The sequence below is a fragment of the Dermacentor albipictus genome, chromosome 1 (assembly GCF_038994185.2).
Source record: "Dermacentor albipictus isolate Rhodes 1998 colony chromosome 1, USDA_Dalb.pri_finalv2, whole genome shotgun sequence".
In the NCBI taxonomy this organism is placed as follows: domain Eukaryota; kingdom Metazoa; phylum Arthropoda; class Arachnida; order Ixodida; family Ixodidae; genus Dermacentor; species Dermacentor albipictus.
The window spans coordinates 511,764,417-511,782,645 of record NC_091821.1 but is presented as its reverse complement, the minus strand read 5'-3'; the positions used below and the strand labels follow the sequence as shown (position 1 = coordinate 511,782,645).

The 18,229-nt window shown below is 48.9% G+C and overlaps 1 protein-coding gene across 2 annotated transcripts in view; it reads right to left on the bottom strand.

Moving 5' to 3' along the window:
- The window catches only part of shep (alan shepard), a 208,501-nt gene that overhangs the window by 171,876 nt on the left and 18,396 nt on the right, over positions 1–18,229 (bottom strand). For both annotated transcript variants that reach the window (XM_065437156.2, XM_065437155.2), the window contains exon 2: positions 15,346–15,530. In XM_065437156.2, coding sequence (XP_065293228.1) covers positions 15,346–15,530 — 185 coding nt within the window. The remainder of the gene's footprint in view (positions 1–15,345; positions 15,531–18,229) is intronic.

Here is an 18,229-nt window from a genome sequence, read left to right as displayed (position 1 = left end):
TTTAGCTTTAATTTCAGATAGTGCTGATAGGTCTTGTTGTGAAGGCTTCTGTGCGAAACTCCGATAGTGGCAAAAATATTGTTAAGCACCGTCAGCCTGTTTCCCGTGCTCTGTACAGCACGCGCCGCGAGAACATTAATCTCGAAAGGATTGCAGTTGACAGTGCCTCCAACTCGTTGCGAGCCCCGTTTCGTGTCGATTTCGCCGCAGTTGATGCACAGAACTTTCAGCTTCACAGCAATGCCGCTCCATGGTCACCGCTCCGTGGCATACTCGGCAACCAGCAACTTTCAGTAAACAGTTTACCATGTCGAGGTTGACAATGGTGTACGTTGTTGTCGACGCACTTTTCAGACGGGGCTCACTTGTTAGGCACTTCACCTTGCGCTACGTCGCTGAAACTGAAGAGAGTTCTGCTGTTTTTTCCTGTGCTTGTTGCTCAATCTGATCTCGGTCCACCATTGTGAAATACGCCGTGTCGATCCTCGCGCGGTCCGGCCAAGTGCGTATCTCCATAGTACACGTGCCCATGACGACTGCCACCCCGCAGTCTGTTACTGGGGTGTCCGCTGCATGGTCACAGCCTGCCGTTGACATCGCAAGCAGCACTGACGTTTTCCGTCACTCAGGCCGAGCACCAACGCCATCAGCCGCTTTCGGGACTGCTGCGGTGACAGCGGTCCCGATCGCCTCTTCCCATTGTGTTGCACCCAACTCCTTAGTTACACCACTGTTCCGCAGCGTCTGCAAGTCCGCCGGTCTGACAAGGTCATATGACATTGTCACTTGTAGTTCAGATGCATCTTTTCGCTGCACTGCGCGTTTTTTTCGACGCTTCCTGAATTTATGCACTGTATGGAATTTCCGTGCACGGCTTGGCATCTCTACTGATTACGACCATGCTGAGCAATGGTTTAGGCAAAACAGCGTTGCCAACACGTGGCGTTCCCGTGCTCCAATGAGAAGGCGTTATTTCACCACGTGATAATCGCAGACCAACAGGATGGTGGGATTGCCTCTTCTTGCCTGGTTGCTCCCTCCTGAAGCAACCTTGAAGGCTCGTTTTTGGCGGCAAAGGGAGCGGGAAGGACACGCTTTCAAACGAAACCAAAATGGCAGCGCTCCGTTGATCAGTTTTGAGACTGTCAGTGGTGCAAGATGGGACATTTTCGGTACGTTTTGCAGACGAAAATGAGCGTATCGCGTGACAAATATGGCGTTTTTTTTTTGCTGGAAAAAAAAAGTTATAATGATAGCCCAAGTGGAACAAAAGATATCGAAAGATATGAAGGCAAACAGGAAGGGCACGAAAATTGTTTTGAGAAATCAAGGAAAAACGTTCCAGCACATCTTTACAGCAGAAAAACAGCTATAATTCATGAAAATGCACCAGAAGCGCAGTCTAGCTGCATCCTGGGTGCGTATTTCAAATTGCTAGTAGGTACATTGGGGACATGGCACTTGCGGAGATGATGGGACGTTTGCGTGCATGCGCAAGTTAGAGCGGGTACGAGAGAGGAAATGTGGGGACTTTTGCTCCTTGAATATACGACTCTGCCTAGGCACTACGGAGGGGTTTCTTAGCGTGTGTTGTATGCGCGTGTCCCTAGGCGTGCTGGCAGAAGTCGTGGGGCGCGGTAGTGCTGAACTTCGCATCGCAAGTTGGCGGCTCAACACAATTATATTCATTCAATCGTGTTTTTTTACTAATTGAAACAATGTGTCATTATTTTACATTATTAGTGGCGCCTCCAGGTCACCAAAGCGGCAACGGGGTCATCGAAGCTAGAAACCGGACTGGCAAGTAGGTTGGGTACCGCGGCCCCAACCCAGGGGCCACCCTGCTTCCAGCTTTGGTCCCCCCTCTACCGCTTGGGTGCCCCAAAGATCCTGCGCCGCCTGCTTTATAATCTCAGGTGCTCTCCTGAAGCCTCCATTTGCCAGTTACATGTGCCCTCCTGGAGCAGTGCTTGTACAAAATGCAATCTTTCGTCGCAATGAAAAAAAGCGACCCACGACTTATACAACACCAGTCAAAACCTTGCCCCTTAAGACACAGCGATCACCAAATGGGGTGGTCGTGGCCACTGCCTCACCACGCAGGCAGCCAGCAGCTCCGCTGTTGGAGTGCAGACCGCGCTCCGCAACGCTGGCATGCCTAGGGGACAAACGCATACAACATGCGTTAAGAGACCTCCTCCATTGTGCCAAGGCAGATGCACATATTCAAGGAGCAAACCCCCCCCCGATTTTCTCTCTCGCACCTACGCAGAAACGTCAAGCGCCATGAAAAGCGCCATGCCCCGCTGCACCTACTAGCAATCGTAAAAACGCATCCTGGTTCAATGTTTCTTCACCAGTTTTCCAAGTTCCAGTGAGGCTGTCTATTTCTTGCTGGAGCCGATACTGCGGCAGTGGTCTTTCTCTCATGCTCTCTTGGAGCCAGTGCCTGCGACAGACATGTCCATCTGCCCCAAAATTGCTGTTGCAGAATGGAGATTTCCGGTGTTAAAGCGCAGCACCGCTTCTTCTACAACTGTTTCCACTGCAAAGAGTGATGCATGTTTCACTTATGAGGGCAAACTCCAAATTACCGATTGCAAGCTCTCATTGGAATTTGGCGTTTTGCCTCGTTGGCATCGTTCAAGCAAAGCCTTTTCCCATAAGCGTGTATAAACAGGCAGCAGTGCTTCCGCGACATCTTTTGGTAGATTGCACACGTCTCGGGTCGGGCTCTCCCTTTGCTTTCCCAATGTTATGCCAACACCATGAACTTTTGACCAGCTGGGCTTGTGGTCCGTGCATTCACTGTGGTCCGTGCATTCAGCCGTAAATCGACGTGGCGGTACGTGGCCATCACAGCTCTTTGCATACCTCCCATGTCACCTTCATAAGAGTTGAACGCCCGGCCATAGTATGTGCACAGCCTGGTGATCAGTTCACCTGTCAGCCTGCCTCTTCCACCGAGGCACGGTTTATTCTTGCATCTGTGCTTCTGCACCAGGTTTCGCAAGGTTGTCTGTGATATCCTGTTTCGGTTTAATAATGGTTTTGAATACTAGCACCACTACATGCCCAACGTGGTAGGTGTACCCAGCACCGCCTTTCCCTTCTTTGCTGCAATAACATCAGTCTTTGCTTATTCCTCGTTGATGCAAGGCTCCTTCCTTCTTTTCTGCGGCACTCTGTGCTCCCACCGTTATGCCCACCCCGTAAGCCTGCTCCTTGGCCGGCATCGTACCGATGCCACTGCACTACATCGTCCCTATCCATTTTTGTACATGGTTTGCGCAGTCCTTTTTCTTAACCTTAATATACCCATAGACTTTTGCCTCTCAGGTGGGAGAAAATGTTTTGCTGTCGCCATCACACATCATAGTTGTGTAGCGTAGGCCATGGCATTCGTATGATCTCTGAAAAAGAATCAGAGCGGCCTCCACTTTTATTTAGCCAGCTTTGCAACAGTGCAGTCCACTTAAAACGACACCAAGAACGAAAACTCCGATCGGTATAACCGACCATCACGGTTGATCATTATCAACCGATTTTACCCGCCGTAGCCGCTGGTCCGTTAAAAGCGAACTTCGTTGCATCTATAATATGGGTAGAACAAACTAAGGTTAAAGTATGGCCCGTTATATCCGAAAAACTGTTGTACCCAGGTCCATTGTAACGAGCGCAGACTGTAATACAGTAGAACTTTGTTCCACATTTTGGGAAAAAAATTAGAGAAACTTACTAACCGGGGAAATGTACGATTCGAACTTAATTGACAGGCAAGTATTGTTGACTTCTATGTAATGTGAAGCACTGTGCAGATTGTTGTGAGGCACCGACATGTACCAAGCTAGTGGTGCTCTGGCGGCCGAAGGGTTTTGTTTTCATATTGCGTGGTGTTTTAAGAGGGTGACGGGGAAACTGAAGCGAAATTGAGCTGGTGGGCGATGCCGGATGCCGGAGAAGCGATAGGTGATGCCCACATCATATTGCCTGCAGCAGGGAACGGCGGCACGTTTGGATTATTGCCTACTAAAAGCGTGCAGTACACTACCACTGGCACTATGCGCCATGCGCTGTAAAACAGATAGGTGAACATGCTTATTGCAATAGGTTTGGCGACGATAGCTGTGAATGCTGCGTGCGATGATGCGGGCCATGATTTGCTGGTACCGGAATAAGAAACTGTGTGCACCGTCGTTTTCACGTGAGGTGAGCGGCTATATACTGTTCTCGATCTCGCGAGGCCTCGCGGCTTTTGTTGTTCACATGGTATCTAGTGGCCGGAAATCGCAGTCTGCCGCAGGTAAGAGTGGCGCGTTTCAGTAATCACCTAATGAAAGCTTGTGCTACGCTTCTGACGGCACCACATGCTGTGAAACAGATAGGCGAAGATGCTTATCGCAATATGAATGATGGTGACAGCTGTGAATGCCGCGTGTGACGACCCTGGTGAAGATTTGCTGGTACCGAAATGAGAAATTGAGTACGCGCAGGTGTTTTCACATGGAGGGGTAGGAGACTATTGCGGTGAAGCTGCCGTAGCGGGCAGCTATATACTGCTCTCAATGACAAGCACATCGCGCATTTTCTTGTTTACATGGTATCTAGCAGCTGGAAAACATATACAATCGCAGTTGGATGACGTACTGAAAGTTGGTGCCGAAAAATGGTGTTTTTCGGGAATGTATGATCCAGCAAAAAAATTAGTGTAACCCTATTCGGTCATTTGCTGTGTTCCCGATTGCAAGCATTGGTGCCAGGAAAACGTGTCAATGAGGTTATACTGTACACCACCCTTCTTGACATCACAGTGACAACAACAAAAAAATTACGGCAGATCCCAATGTTCTTGTTGCAATCTGAATTTCGCAACCTTTCTTGAAATATCTCAATTAAATCCTGAGCAGACACAATATGTGTACAATTTTATTTCCAACTAAGTGTAATGAACTGTTCCCATTCTTCTTCCATAGCAAAAGTTTTATGTCGTTTGGCTTAGTGAGCGTTCATGCTCTGCACTGCGTATTGCAGCATAGTGAATGCATGCCTGCCACGAAGTAAGATGTCAAGACTGAGGATTACACTGGAATCGGCCTGGTTTACTCAGTGAGAAACTCACCAAGAAGCCATGCTGAAGAATGAAAAGTTTGGCATTATAGTTTTGTGGAAACCCGCAAGGTGGAGAGCAGTAACTAATTAACTATGGAAAAAAATCAGACATCCACCCTAATACAGTATATCCCCCACAAGCCCATACCGTTACTTTTCAGCAATCATTTTTTCTCCGCACAACACGAGACTGGAATGGCCTGCCCGCCGAAGTTGCCACTATCATCGACCCACTTGCATTCAAGCGACTCATCGGAAATATCCCTTTGTAATTTGTAGTATCTCTTTGTCACTAACTCCCCACTCCCTCATGTAATGTCTCAACAGAGACCTTTGAGGAAATGAATAAATAAATAAATAAATAAATAAATTCGTAGAAATTGCTTCAAAGGAAATCTACATGGGTTCCTCGAAAAAAAAAAAAAAAGCCTCGCAGTTGAAGAAAAATTCGTCCTAGTCCAGCACAAATCTTGGTTCCTGGTTGTAGCAATTGTTACAAACAGGTCGATGTCTGATTTCCCCTTAATTAAAGAATGGGAAGATAGGCAAAGGAAGATTACCTTCATTAAAACAGTCAAACACACTTATATCAATCCCAGATATAGCGACCTATTAGTTATAATGACCACATTTAATTGCATTTACGATGTTCCAACCGTGCCTATCGAAAATGCTTCCAAATATAACAATGTTTGAATCAGTGTACTGTTTTTACAACCAACACTTCTAACCTGGTCACGGTAAAAAGAAGGTGCATGTGAATGACCAAAGCAGGGAGGCGTGACCAAACTGGGCGCACGGCAGGGTGTGCCTCGCTTCAGTTCAACTGCCATGATAATGTGGCCTTCGAGATGAACAAGCAACAGCCGTGCACGGATTTCAGAAAGTGCAAAAAAGGTCACTCGCAATGTCCTCTCACAAGGCATGCCTCCAGAGAGGAGGAGGCGTACAGCATGGTGCGGGGCATGCACTAGCATGTGCACTGGTGTGATATCTGATGCCACTACGGCAGCACCCGCATTATTGCGCAATAGTTCTTGCAGCAGTGCATGCATTATTCCTATTTTAACGATTTGGAACGACCATCAATGTCCTTCCACTGTGGGAATAATGGCCACTCAAGCGTTCCCATTGTCACTGTTGATATACATGCTGACCGAGTTGGCGAGAACATTGCCCCACATGCTACCAGCACACAGTGTTGCAAAGGACCGGCGATTACTACGCAGTTATAAGATCATCATTCGGCAACGCTTTGTTTACATGCTGCCGATAGCCAATAACCGTTCTTGATAACATTCTATCCTTCAAACACTGGATTATTTTTTGCTCAAGGGACATACATAACGCAATTTTACGGCTCCTGCATGGCTGACACGCTCTTATAAAGCCAAGACAACAATATCAGAGATCTTCAAAGGATAGCGTCATGCTGCAGCAGTTTCCTAAGTTTATGTTCCTGGCCAACTAGGACGTTTTGCTCTTCTTTGTGCAAAATGCAGTCACGTCCCACAGATAGTAAAATGTATCACAGGCTCTCGAGTAAAAAATGTCGGTTGCGGCTCCAGTTTCAAATTGAGAGGTGATCGGAACCGCGTGGCATTTTCAAAGAGCTATACGATGCCACATTTCGTTGTTTTTATTGACGTTTCTAAAGTAAATTTGCAGCTAGGTGCGGGAACACACCGGGAACAAAAATGACTGGCAATCTGGTTTCTGGACCAAAGCGATCCCATATTGTAACTGCTGATGCCTGCTTCAGTGCAGTTAATGTTGAAGTGCTTTAAAGGAGAGTCTATATGTAACGAACTACTGATAACTACAACTACTAAAACTACTATAATGAATACTTTTCACGGATCTATCAAATTCATCATAAATGGGCTCACCTGTAATTGTGCACGCGGCCCATAATTCTTTTGTTGCAGCGAGAATATTTTTGTACCATCTTGTTGCTTGTGGGGATCGCACGCGCATCCCGATATCTCCGGAGCGGCCATGCGGTTATCACGCGATAATCACGTGCTCGCTCGCGGAGGGTAGCGGGGAGAGGGCACCTTCGCCGCTCCCGCTGCTCTTCGCGCCTGGCCGCGACGCTGCAGCCAAGGCACCCCGTTCCCTCCTTTCCCTTTCTTGGAACCGGGGAGAACCGGGGAGCGAGGAATTCCTGCCCGCAGATTACGAGCGTCGTCTGCGGCGCGAGTTGGAGCTACGTACTCAGCATTCGGACGAATCCTTGCTCGAGTACGTCAGGGCGATGGACGAACTTTATCGTACCGCTGACCCTTCTGCTCCGAACTGCGATAAGGTGGAGAGAGTCACGCGACAAGCTCATCCAACCTTCGCAGCATACCTAAGAGGCAGCAAGTTCAGGGATTTGGATGAGCTGGCCTTGGAGGCAAAGCGCATACAGGCGGACATACTCGCCTTGCGTTCATACCGACCTCCACCCCCAGCATCGAGGGCACTTGAGCCGCGATGCGCGTGGAACGGGGACACTTTTCGCACTCGTTCCAGTGGAGGTGGTGTGGTTGCTTTCAGTGACGGACAAATTAGAAACGGTTGGGGCTTATCTGACCGGGCTCTCGACCCGTACACTTATGCCATGCGTGCAGCATGCACTGCCGATGTCCAAGGTATGCAGAATCGTGGTCGACATGCCGGTTCGATGATGCGAGAGCAGAGCGTGCCTGCAAGGGAGCAGTCGATAGAGAGGAACAACGGTCAAACGGCGCGAGGCACTGGACGCCAAGCCCGACAAAGGCCGGTTCTCCTTTGTTATCGGTGCAACCAGCCGGGGCACTTCGCCCGGGATTGCAGACAGCCTGCGAACCGAGAGCACGCGAATTCGGGAAACGAGCGGGGCCGCCGGTAAGCAATGCTGCATGGCCGGCGGCGGTTACAGCGGTGCGAAGTGAGACGCATGAACTCCTTGCCCCGCTGGCTTGTCGTTTTGGATTGCCCAACGACACGCCAGTGCCGCTCATAGAGGTTACAGTCGCCTGGCGCAGGTTTTTTGCGCTGTTAGACACAGGAGCAAGCGCTTCACGATTTGGCGACGAGGTGTGTGAACATCTCCGTCGGAACGCTATCCGACAGAGAGAGTAATGTGACCTTCTGACTCGCCAGTGGAACGGCACACGCGAACTGTGCTGCTAGGCTTGGGGTGCGGTGGGAGAAACAGGTGAGGCGACAACGCCTAGCTCACCTTCCCGGCCTGTCGGTTCCTATAATTCTTGGTAGAGACTTCCTCGCCATGACGGGCATTGTTACCGACGTCTGCAACGGAGGATATAGGGAGCAAGCATGTGGCACCCTGAAACCTTTCGTTTCATTTCAAAAAGCGTCAGAGACAACTTCATTCGATGATGCTTCGCGCGCAGACCGACCAAACGATTGCCCGAAAAGGTCCCTCAGAACGGTTGCGGCCGGGTCGAAATGCCGTCCGGCCAACCGCGCTGAGAAAAGAGGCGCGGAGGGGAACTGCTCCCCTCCCGCAAAGCCCATAACCCCCGCTGCGGTGGCAGACTGTGCCGCAGTGAGGGGCGAACGAAACCACCCGCTGCTGGACGACTCAGTTTGTCGGGGGAAGGAAAGGCTCGCCTCTCCTCGCTTCTGACTGAATATGACGCCGTATTCACAGAGCGGCCTGGTTGCACTACGCTATACAGGCACAAAATTGAGACAGGCGACGCCTCTCCGTGGAAGTGTAATCCTCGGCTGGTGAGTTTGGCTAAGAGGAAAGCACTAGACAGCGCTCTGGACGAACTGCTCGATAATGGCGTTGTTGAAAGGTCGGACAGCCCATGGGGTTTTCCTGTGGTGTTGGTTCCTAAAAAGGATGGGACGCCCCGCCTTTGTGTTGACTATCGCCGCCTGAACGAGGTGACATGCAAGGACGCATATCCGCTTCCTAGCATTCCCTCGATCGTATCCAGCGTTGGCGGAGCGAAGTACTTCACTACGCTCGATGCAAGCAGAGGATACTTTCAGGTGGAGGTAGATCCCTGTGACCGAGAGAAGACTGCCTTCACTTGTCACAGGGGACTTTTCCAGTTTACCCGTATGCCATTCGGACTTGTCGGTGCGCCTGCGACTTACCAGCGCCTGATGGACCGTGTCTTGGGTGACGCAAGGTGGCACCACGCTCTTGCTTACCTGGACAATGTTGTGGTATACTCGCGTACCTTTGATGGGCACTTACGCCATCTCAGGGACGTGTTGGAGCGTCTGAGGTCTGCGGGGATAACGCTAAACCCGACCAAGACCCAGATCGCAGCAACCCGAGTAACGCTACTGGGGTTTAAACTGGATAACGGACGCCTTCTACCGTGTGATGACAAGGTTCAGGCATTATTGAACTACCCGTCACCGGCAGACATAGGCGGACTGAGACGCTTTTTGGGGCTGGCGAACTTCTATCGGCAGTTCATCCCAAACTGCGCTGCACTGCAAGCCCCCTTGACAATGCTGTTGAGGAAAGGTGAGCAGTGGAGGTGGGGTCCCGAGCAAGAGGAGGCACTGCGCAACCTCGTAAACGCGCTCGTGGAAACCACCGAGTTAAGGCTACCAGACTTGAACAAAGAATTTGTCATTCATACGGACACCAGCTACCTTGGCCTAGGAGCGGTTTTGCTCTAACAGCACGAAGGTAGCTTGCGCCCGGTAGCTTTTGCCAGCCGCTCTTTGACTCCCGCAGAGAAAAATTACTCCGTGACAGAAAAGGAATGTCTGGCGATCATTTTCGCTCTCAAAAAGTGCAACTACTATATTGATGGAGTCCCATTCATAATTGAGACCGATCATATGGCATTAACTTGGCTTAGGCGCTAAGGAGAGCCGAGCGGCCGGCTCGCGCGATGGGCACTTCTCCTGCAGCGATACGATTTTACCGTTCGCTACAGGAGAGGAAAGAACAACGTTGTGGCGGACGCACTTTCACGCGCGCCCGTTGACTGTGAGAAGAGTAATATTACTACTCAACTCACCTCGCCCAAAACTGAACTTGAGAGCGGACTAACCGCTGCGACGATTGAGGTTGTCAGGAGGGGTAACATTAATACCCATCGTGACCCCTCAGTGACTCAGCCTAAGAGCAGAGTAACTGCTACAATGCTCGAAGGGCGCTGGTCCCGAAGGAAGGGCAGACAAACCCCCTTCGCAGGACGAAAGCATGAACCACTTGGACTGCGTCAGTTCAGTGGGGAGCGTGTTCGGCAGAAAGGAGCTGTTAGAGGCACAGCGGGAGGATCCGTTTTGTAAGAAAGTGTTTGAGGGGCTCCGGGAGCCCAGCGGCGCGGCCGCGGCGCACATGGACGCAGCTGGTATTGCTGTGGGTGCGCAGCACTCCGAAATAGGTGGTAATGCTGTGAGCGCGTTGGATTCCTACCTGCTAGACTCTGACGGCGTCCTGCTGAGATACATTCCTGCGGAGAAGGATACACATGAGTCCTTCAAAGCGGTGATTCCACGCACGCTGAGAGGAGCACTTTTACGCTACTTTCACGATACGTGCATCGCCGGGCATGCAAGTGGCCCTAAGACTTATCTGAAATTGGGCCGCTTTGCTACCTGGCCTGGAATGAAGCGGGATGTGATGCGCTACGCCCGCTCTTGTAACGTGTGCCAACGCGTGAAGCCGCGTGGTGGACGCCCACCCGGGCTCATGCAGCCGATCAATAGCCGAACACCGTGGCAAATTGCGGCATGTGACGTCATGGGGCCTTACCCCAGGACACCGAGCGGGAACCGATTCCTTCTCGTAGTCACAGACCATTTCAGCAAGTGGGTGGAACTGTTCCCCCTACGGAAGCTGACGGCACGCGTAATCATGGGAAAGCTGATCGAGGTGTTTACACGATTCAGCTATCCTGAGCAGCTGATAACGGACAATGCGTCCTACTTCACTGCCAAACTCTTCGTGGACTCTTGTGCAGCTCTCGGCATTAAGCACAGGAGAACAACCACGTACCATGCCCAGGCGAATCCCACTGAGCGTGTGAACCGCAACATCAAGCACATGCTAGTTGCATTTGCAGGGACGCACAATGAGTGGGACGCTTGTCTTCCTGAAATTGGATTTGCAATCAGGTCGACAGTGAATCGATCGACTGGGTATACACCCGCCACCCTCAACCTTGGGAGGGAGCTGTTGAGTCCGGTAGAACTTACTCTACAGGAACGAAGCAGCACGGAACTGGTTGTTTCGTCGGCACGCGCCGATTATGCGACTGGGCTGCGCGCGAAGGTAACGGAGGCTTTACAAAAAGCGCGACGGAACCTGAGCACTGCACGTGCCGAGCAGAAAGCGCAATACGACCGCTCTCATCGGGAAGTCCACTACAAAGTGGGCGACCTGGTGTTGAGACGGAATCACGTCCTGAGCGACGCCAGTAAGAAATTCTCAGCCAGGGCAAACGGGTGCCAGTGAACCATGTATGCCTGACCCGAACTATGATCACATCCCGTGAACTTGTCATATCTTTTATACCCCCCCCCCCCACTCGCGCCATATCTCCTTGTATATAAGCGCGTTGTTTAACATTATTAAACAGTTGGTAGTTTGCGCTACGTCCGTCCACGTCCTGTCCTTTCTTAATATCGTCTTTGTAAAACTGAGCGCAGTAAAACCATGATCCGGCAGGGGGCCATGGTTAGAGTTACATGAAGATTGATTACGACGGATGAACCATGATTCTACGAACTTTCTTGGGCCCCATCGGTGTTCCCGTGCTAGTGTGGTTACATTGTTAAAATCAAACATGTGTCCCTTTGATAAACAATGATCAACCAATTCTGTCTTGGCACGTGTAGCATGGGTGGCTTTCGTAGCATCTCTTAGATGTTCCTTGATACGGGTGCGACGTCGCCGCCCTGTCTCGCCAATGTAGCTGGCATCACAGTCCGAGCAGTTGACCTTGTAGACGACACCACTTTGTTCGTCCGGAGGTGTGCGGTCCTTTGGCTTCGGGAACACGTTTGCCAACGTGTACGAGGGTTTAAACACAGTTCGAACACCTAAAGGCCGTAAAGCCCTGCGCACTGCTTCTGATACACCGCGGACATACGGAATGCACACAAAGGAAGCTGGCCTTTCGGCCTTGCTCTCACGAGGTTTTTGCATGCGGCGCTGCGTATCATTGACAAAGTGCTCAGGGTAACTCCGCTTATGCAAAAGAGTGGCCACATTCGTTAATTCTTGCTCCCTCAAAGTTTGCGTTGTCGAGAGCGCATCGCAACGAGACAGGAGAGTGCGTACCACGGCATGTTTGTGTTCTATAGGGTGGTGAGAGTCAAAACTCAGCACACTCCCGCTATCGCAAGATTTGCGATATACGGCTGTCTCCACCGAACCTCCTTCGCTCCGTTGTACCAGCACGTCTAGAAAGGCTAGGCTGCCACTATTCTCCGTCTCGCATGTAAATTGAATGGCATGATGGACGGCATAAAGCGCCTCATGCATGGCACGCAGGTTTTTTCTTTTCGACAATCACAAAGGTGTCATCTACATAACGGCAGTACATTTTGACAGGGAAGGGTAAGGACGTCATCGCAGCCGTTTCCACGTGTTGCATTAACAGATCAGCCACGATTACAGAAACAGGACTACCCATCGGGACGCCTTCTATCTGGTGATATATGGTACCGGCAAACGAGAAATATGTTTGCTTCAAGCAGAACCTAAGCAGAATCATGATGTCGTCAACAGTCAGGGAAGTACGGCTTTCTAACGTACAGTCCTCCTGCAGGCGTTTCTCAATAATATCCGTAGCCAATGCTATCGGCACATTCGTGAACAAGGACACTACATAGTAGGATACCATAACATCGTCGTCCCGAAGCTGCTGCTGGCGTACCGCGGTAACAAACTCTTTAGAATTCTTGACCGTGAACGTGCTCCCTTCCGCAAGCGGCTTTAAAATTTCAACCAGAAGCTTAAACAAGTTGTATGTCGGCGACCCAACAAAAGAAACAATAGGGCGTAGGGGGCAGCCGTCTTTGTGAACTTTTGGCAACCCGTAGGCTCTCGGCGTTGCTCCGTCAGACGAAAAGAGTCGCCGGTACAGCGACTGGTCGACCCTTCCTTTCGTTTTCAAGCTGCGCAAATAGTCGACCAACTGCCTTTCGCAACTGGAAGTGGGGTCGTGCTGTAACTTCTGAAAGTGCAGAGGATCATCCAAAAGCAGTTGCATTTTTCTATCGTAGTCCTTGCGGTTCATTATTACAATACCTCTGCCCTTATCAGCTTCGAGGACCACGACCGATGCGTCAGACTTCAAGTCATGAAGCGCTGCGCGCTCCTTAGTGGTTAAATTAAACTGAGGCGCCTGGGCATTTGCCAAAATGTTCACAATGCGGCTACGAGCAAGGCATACAGCTGCAGTATCTTTCATGTGACGGAAACATTCTTCCGTTTCTACTATAATATCACGTTTCGGAATAAACCGCGGTGCGAAAGCAAAGTTCATCCCTTTCGATAAAACACTCACTTGGTCTTGCGACAGCCGTTTTTCAGAAAGGTTGTGAACACTTGTGGCCTCAAACTTTCCTTGCGGTAGACTGGGGATCAGGGTAGTCAATTTCTTGTTGTGGGCATGCGTGTACTTTTCCCTTTCGAGGAGTTCTGCCTTCGCTCTTGCTACCAGGACCTCACTGAAGTCAGCAACGTGCAGTTTTGCGCGAAGACAAGCCTCAAATTTGCAGATTTGACGTCGTGCCTGGTTAATTTGCTGCTTGTTTTCCTGGATACGGGCCTTTAAGAAATTCCGGCTGAAGTCTCTCGCAAGCTTGCGTCCGTAGGGCGTGTTGACCAGTGTCCGGCAGTGCAGGCTTTTGGGAACAACGTTGCTGTTCAGGCACTTGTAGTTGAAACGCAAGTGGCATTCATGGCGGACAATCTTCGTAGAGTGGTCGATGTATTTCCTCAAAGGGCCAAGAAGGGTACATCCGTAACTGTATCCGTAATGTACATCCGTAACTGTACATCCGTAACTCTAACCATGGCCCCCTGCCGGATGTTTACGGCACTTTCTTAGATAAATAGGATGTATTTCTCATTTGTTGCCATTGTGTACTGACGATGCCACCCGCATAGGTGGCGAAACGTCTATGTTTTTGTTATACTTTGTTGTTGAGTAAAGCCAGTGTAAACAACACTTTGAAGCATGAGTTCCCCTGGCTTTTGGAACATTTTCTCACCTCTATATGCTTTATTGCAAAATTCTGCAGAGAACATAACTGGTCACTAGCAGATTGCAGGGTCATACAGATTCAATTCAATTCAATATTAACTTTTCTAGTGCAGACTAGAAACATACTCTAGGGTTAAAACCTGCAGTGTGCAGCTTGACTTCTTCCATGAGGTGTTGCACTCAGCAGTTGGTGACAGCAACAAGAAAAATGGATGTTACAATTAACATATAGAATAGAATACGGAAGAAGCAGTCTCTGTTGCAAAGCAAACTGATACGAGCAGTCGAGATGAGAAAAAATTCAAGTTAGTTATCCCTACGTGGATAAATGCGAAAGCAAGCATTGTGACTACGTTACTTGAGCAGCCATGTCAGCAGAAGCACAGTGACGTCAAGGGACCAATGGTGTTCGTCACAAGGTTCGCACACACACAAGGTCGTGGGTTCGACTGCCTTAATTAATTCTACCCTAATTCACTGTACCTTCATAAACACCAAAGGTCGAAGGTTTTAAGAGTTTGGTTATGCCAACGCCCGAGCCACGTACTGCTTTCACAAAAGAAAAGAAAAAGAGAGAAAAAAAAAGATGATGGCTATATACGCCAATTCGTCTGCCTTGAAAACACTTCCTGTAAGGTAAACTAAACGGATTGTATTTCTGATTAACACGTTTTATTTTAGCTGGATTAACAATTTTGAGTATGTTTTTAGCTTGCTATAGGCAACAATGCTTTGAAACAAGTTGTGCTGTCATTTTGCAGCTCTCTGGTGCAGTCAATAAACATGCCAGATTGGTACTTGTAGAAATGCCCAAAGCAGTGCTGCATTTTGGAAAAGGTATGACTGAAAAGCTCTCACGCCAGATCCTCACTTGATAAATTTCGAGGATATTCCTTTCAGAGTGAATTCATTGGACAAGCTGGCAGACAGGTTGTTTCAATGAGGCATCGTGCGCTGAACATCACCCGAAAATGAAAGCATTCCTGAATCTGACTGCAGACAGGCGTGTGGGCGTGATATAAATGACTCGAGAGTGTCTACGTACGGTGCACAAAGGTTGAGCAGGTCCTTGTCAGTGGTGGTATGGGTGAGGCCCTTGATGTACAGGTTGGTCTTGCTGAGCTGGTCGCCCTGCGAGCCACTGCTGCTGCTGCCACCAGCCGAGCCCCCCGAGTTGATGCTGGACGCAGGCGGAGAGCCCAGTCGGGCCGGGAAGGCGCCCTGTTGTTGCTGCACAAACGAACGAACCACAAAAAGGCTTTCAAAAAAAAAAAAAGCTGGAACAATAGGTTCATAATTACGATGAAAGTAGTCTTCCAATCACAATAAGCATGCTGGGAAAGCCCATGTCATGCCTGAAACATGTATTGTTTGTGTACAATCATCACAAGAAAGAGCATGAATAAATGTGGGAGTGAAAAGAAACAAGCCACCAGACAGAAGAACTTGTCCTGTCGCTTCTTTCTTTTCTTCCTAATCTCCTCCGTACACAGTGTTTTTGGAAATGGTCATGCATGAACTTTTCGTGCCTGTCATTTTGCTTTCTTCGTGGGTTACTAACTGAAAATGCTTTGACTGGCAGCTACAGTACAGCACAGTGTGTTATGGAACTCTAAAACACAGCAGCAGCAGCAGCGGTAGTCTCATTTCGCCTAATGACCATTTTACCCTGTTGTGAGAAGAAGCTCCAGCTATTGGCGACACATGTGCTGGCACATTGTGTGCACATTCTTTAAAAAAATTTGTTTGCGTCTTGCGCAGAAAGCCATAGTGCCGTTTGTCGGGCACTCTTTTACTCACGAACGGCAGTAAGCAGTAATGGCGTATAGAATGTCGCCACTCCCCTAATTGGGTGGCAGGAGATCTTCATTGCAATAAAGGTATTCAGACCCTTCAGACGCAATTTTCTCGTAAACTAAGTCTTTTCTTGGCATGAAACAGGGGCTGTGAGGCCAGATATTTAAGGTATTTTAACAGTTCACGTCAACTTAGTATTTGCCTTTAGTGTCCCTTTAACCTTCATAAAGATATGAATTTACATATCAGTACATGTGCGCTCTGGCCTTCCACCCTTACTAAGATGCAGCCACCAGGGTTTGCAATCAGACATTTAACTTTATACTCAGCAACACAGTTTAAAAATTTATAGCATTAAGGTGACAACACCCACCATTAAACTGTCTAACCGGTGTCAGCAATGGCAACCTACCTTTGAACACCTATGTTCCCAAGTGCCCAAAGCTGAGAAGGGGGGGAGGGGGGGGGGCGGAGTGGTCAGTTGCTCCCCCTTCATACAGCTTTTCATGATGCATGATAAGCACTTGATCCTCTCAATGCTTGGTCTGTATACATCTGTGAGAGTCTCTTCACAACAGCATTATTATGCAGCTCATTTTGTGACCCCATTGTCATCAGAAATCCGTAGCAGAAATATTGCCCAGCAATTATGTCATTTTTATCTAACAAATAAAGAACAGAAGAAAAGTGGCCACGGTGAGGCCCTCTGCAGTTGGCAGGTGGTGGTGTTAGCCAGCGCCATTCACGGCCAAGGTGGGCAGATGTGGAACCTTGGCTCTGAGTGGCGCTGGCTTAATCTCCCTAGGGCTAGACCTAGCAAAGCATGAATACCCAAGTAAGTGGACGAATTGATAGCCGTCATCGTAGCACAATTGGTAGTGCAACACACGCATAATGCGGAGGTTGTGGGTTCAGCTCCTACTAGTGACAAGCTATCTTTTTGTCCACTTTCATTTCCCTTTTCTTCATTAATGATTTTTTACATTCTAGTTTAAACCACAGTTAATTTCCCCATGCTTTCCTTGGCTTCATTGTGTTGGCTTTATGTGGTAATGGTTAACTGGAAATTTAGGCGAAGTGCCTATTTTTTCCTTACATTGCCTACATTTCCTTACATTTCCTATCACACCTGTTTGATTTATAAGCACGAATTAGGCCGGTTTATTTGTGCCTATCAGTGCATATTTTAGCTTTTGCGCCTAATTTGGGATACGAGGGCCTAACAATGCCTTTTTCAAAGCAGTTGCTTTCTTTCCGTCTTATTTACTTGGGTTCCTCTTGCCAATCTTCATTCGCTGCTGCACAAAATGTGTGAAAGATGCCAAAAACAAAGACACTCAGGAGTGTGCCACTCTGGCAATTGACCCATGCGTGTGGACCCATAAGCATGGTTCTTCCGTGGACCGAGAGGACAGTGTTCCGTCGGCTACGCTGAAAGCAAGTGAGAAACCACTGCAATGCTCAGTGCATTGAAAATGAGCAGTGTAGTTAAATCACAAACTTTCTAAATGTGTGTGTGTGTTTGTGTATGTGTTGACAATTTCAATGTTGTCAGGAGTTCCCAATGCCTAACATTCTGTGATACCAAAGGATGTGAAACCACTTAACATTACTTTGTACAGCTTGCATATTCCGTTGTACAGCTTGCATCTCTGGATGTTGACCAATCATTCTCTGCATATAAGCAGATATTGAGTGACCGAAGGAACAAATTTAGGCCACAATACCTTGAGATGATGCTCGTTGGCCACGGCGTGTATAATTTTTTTTTTGTCAGTTTGCCAGTTGTGCCAAAAGAAAGGTCACAAGGCAGACGAATGCAAAACTAGGTCCATGGATAAGACGGCATGTATCATGAGGTCAAGAGGATGTAAAGATAGAGCAGGACATGCCTGTAGTGGAAAGCGAGGTACAAGGACGCAAGGCTACGGTCTTGAGAGACACGGGAGCCAATATAATTTTAGTAAGGAGGAGTCTAGTACCACCAGAAAGCATGACCGGGTACTTTAAACCAGTAATCTTGGTAGATAAGTTCGTTAAATATCTGCCAGAGGCACAGATTCAAATATTGACACCCTCTGTTACAGGACTAGTCACAGCTAGATGTATGAAGGACTCCCTTTATGATTTGA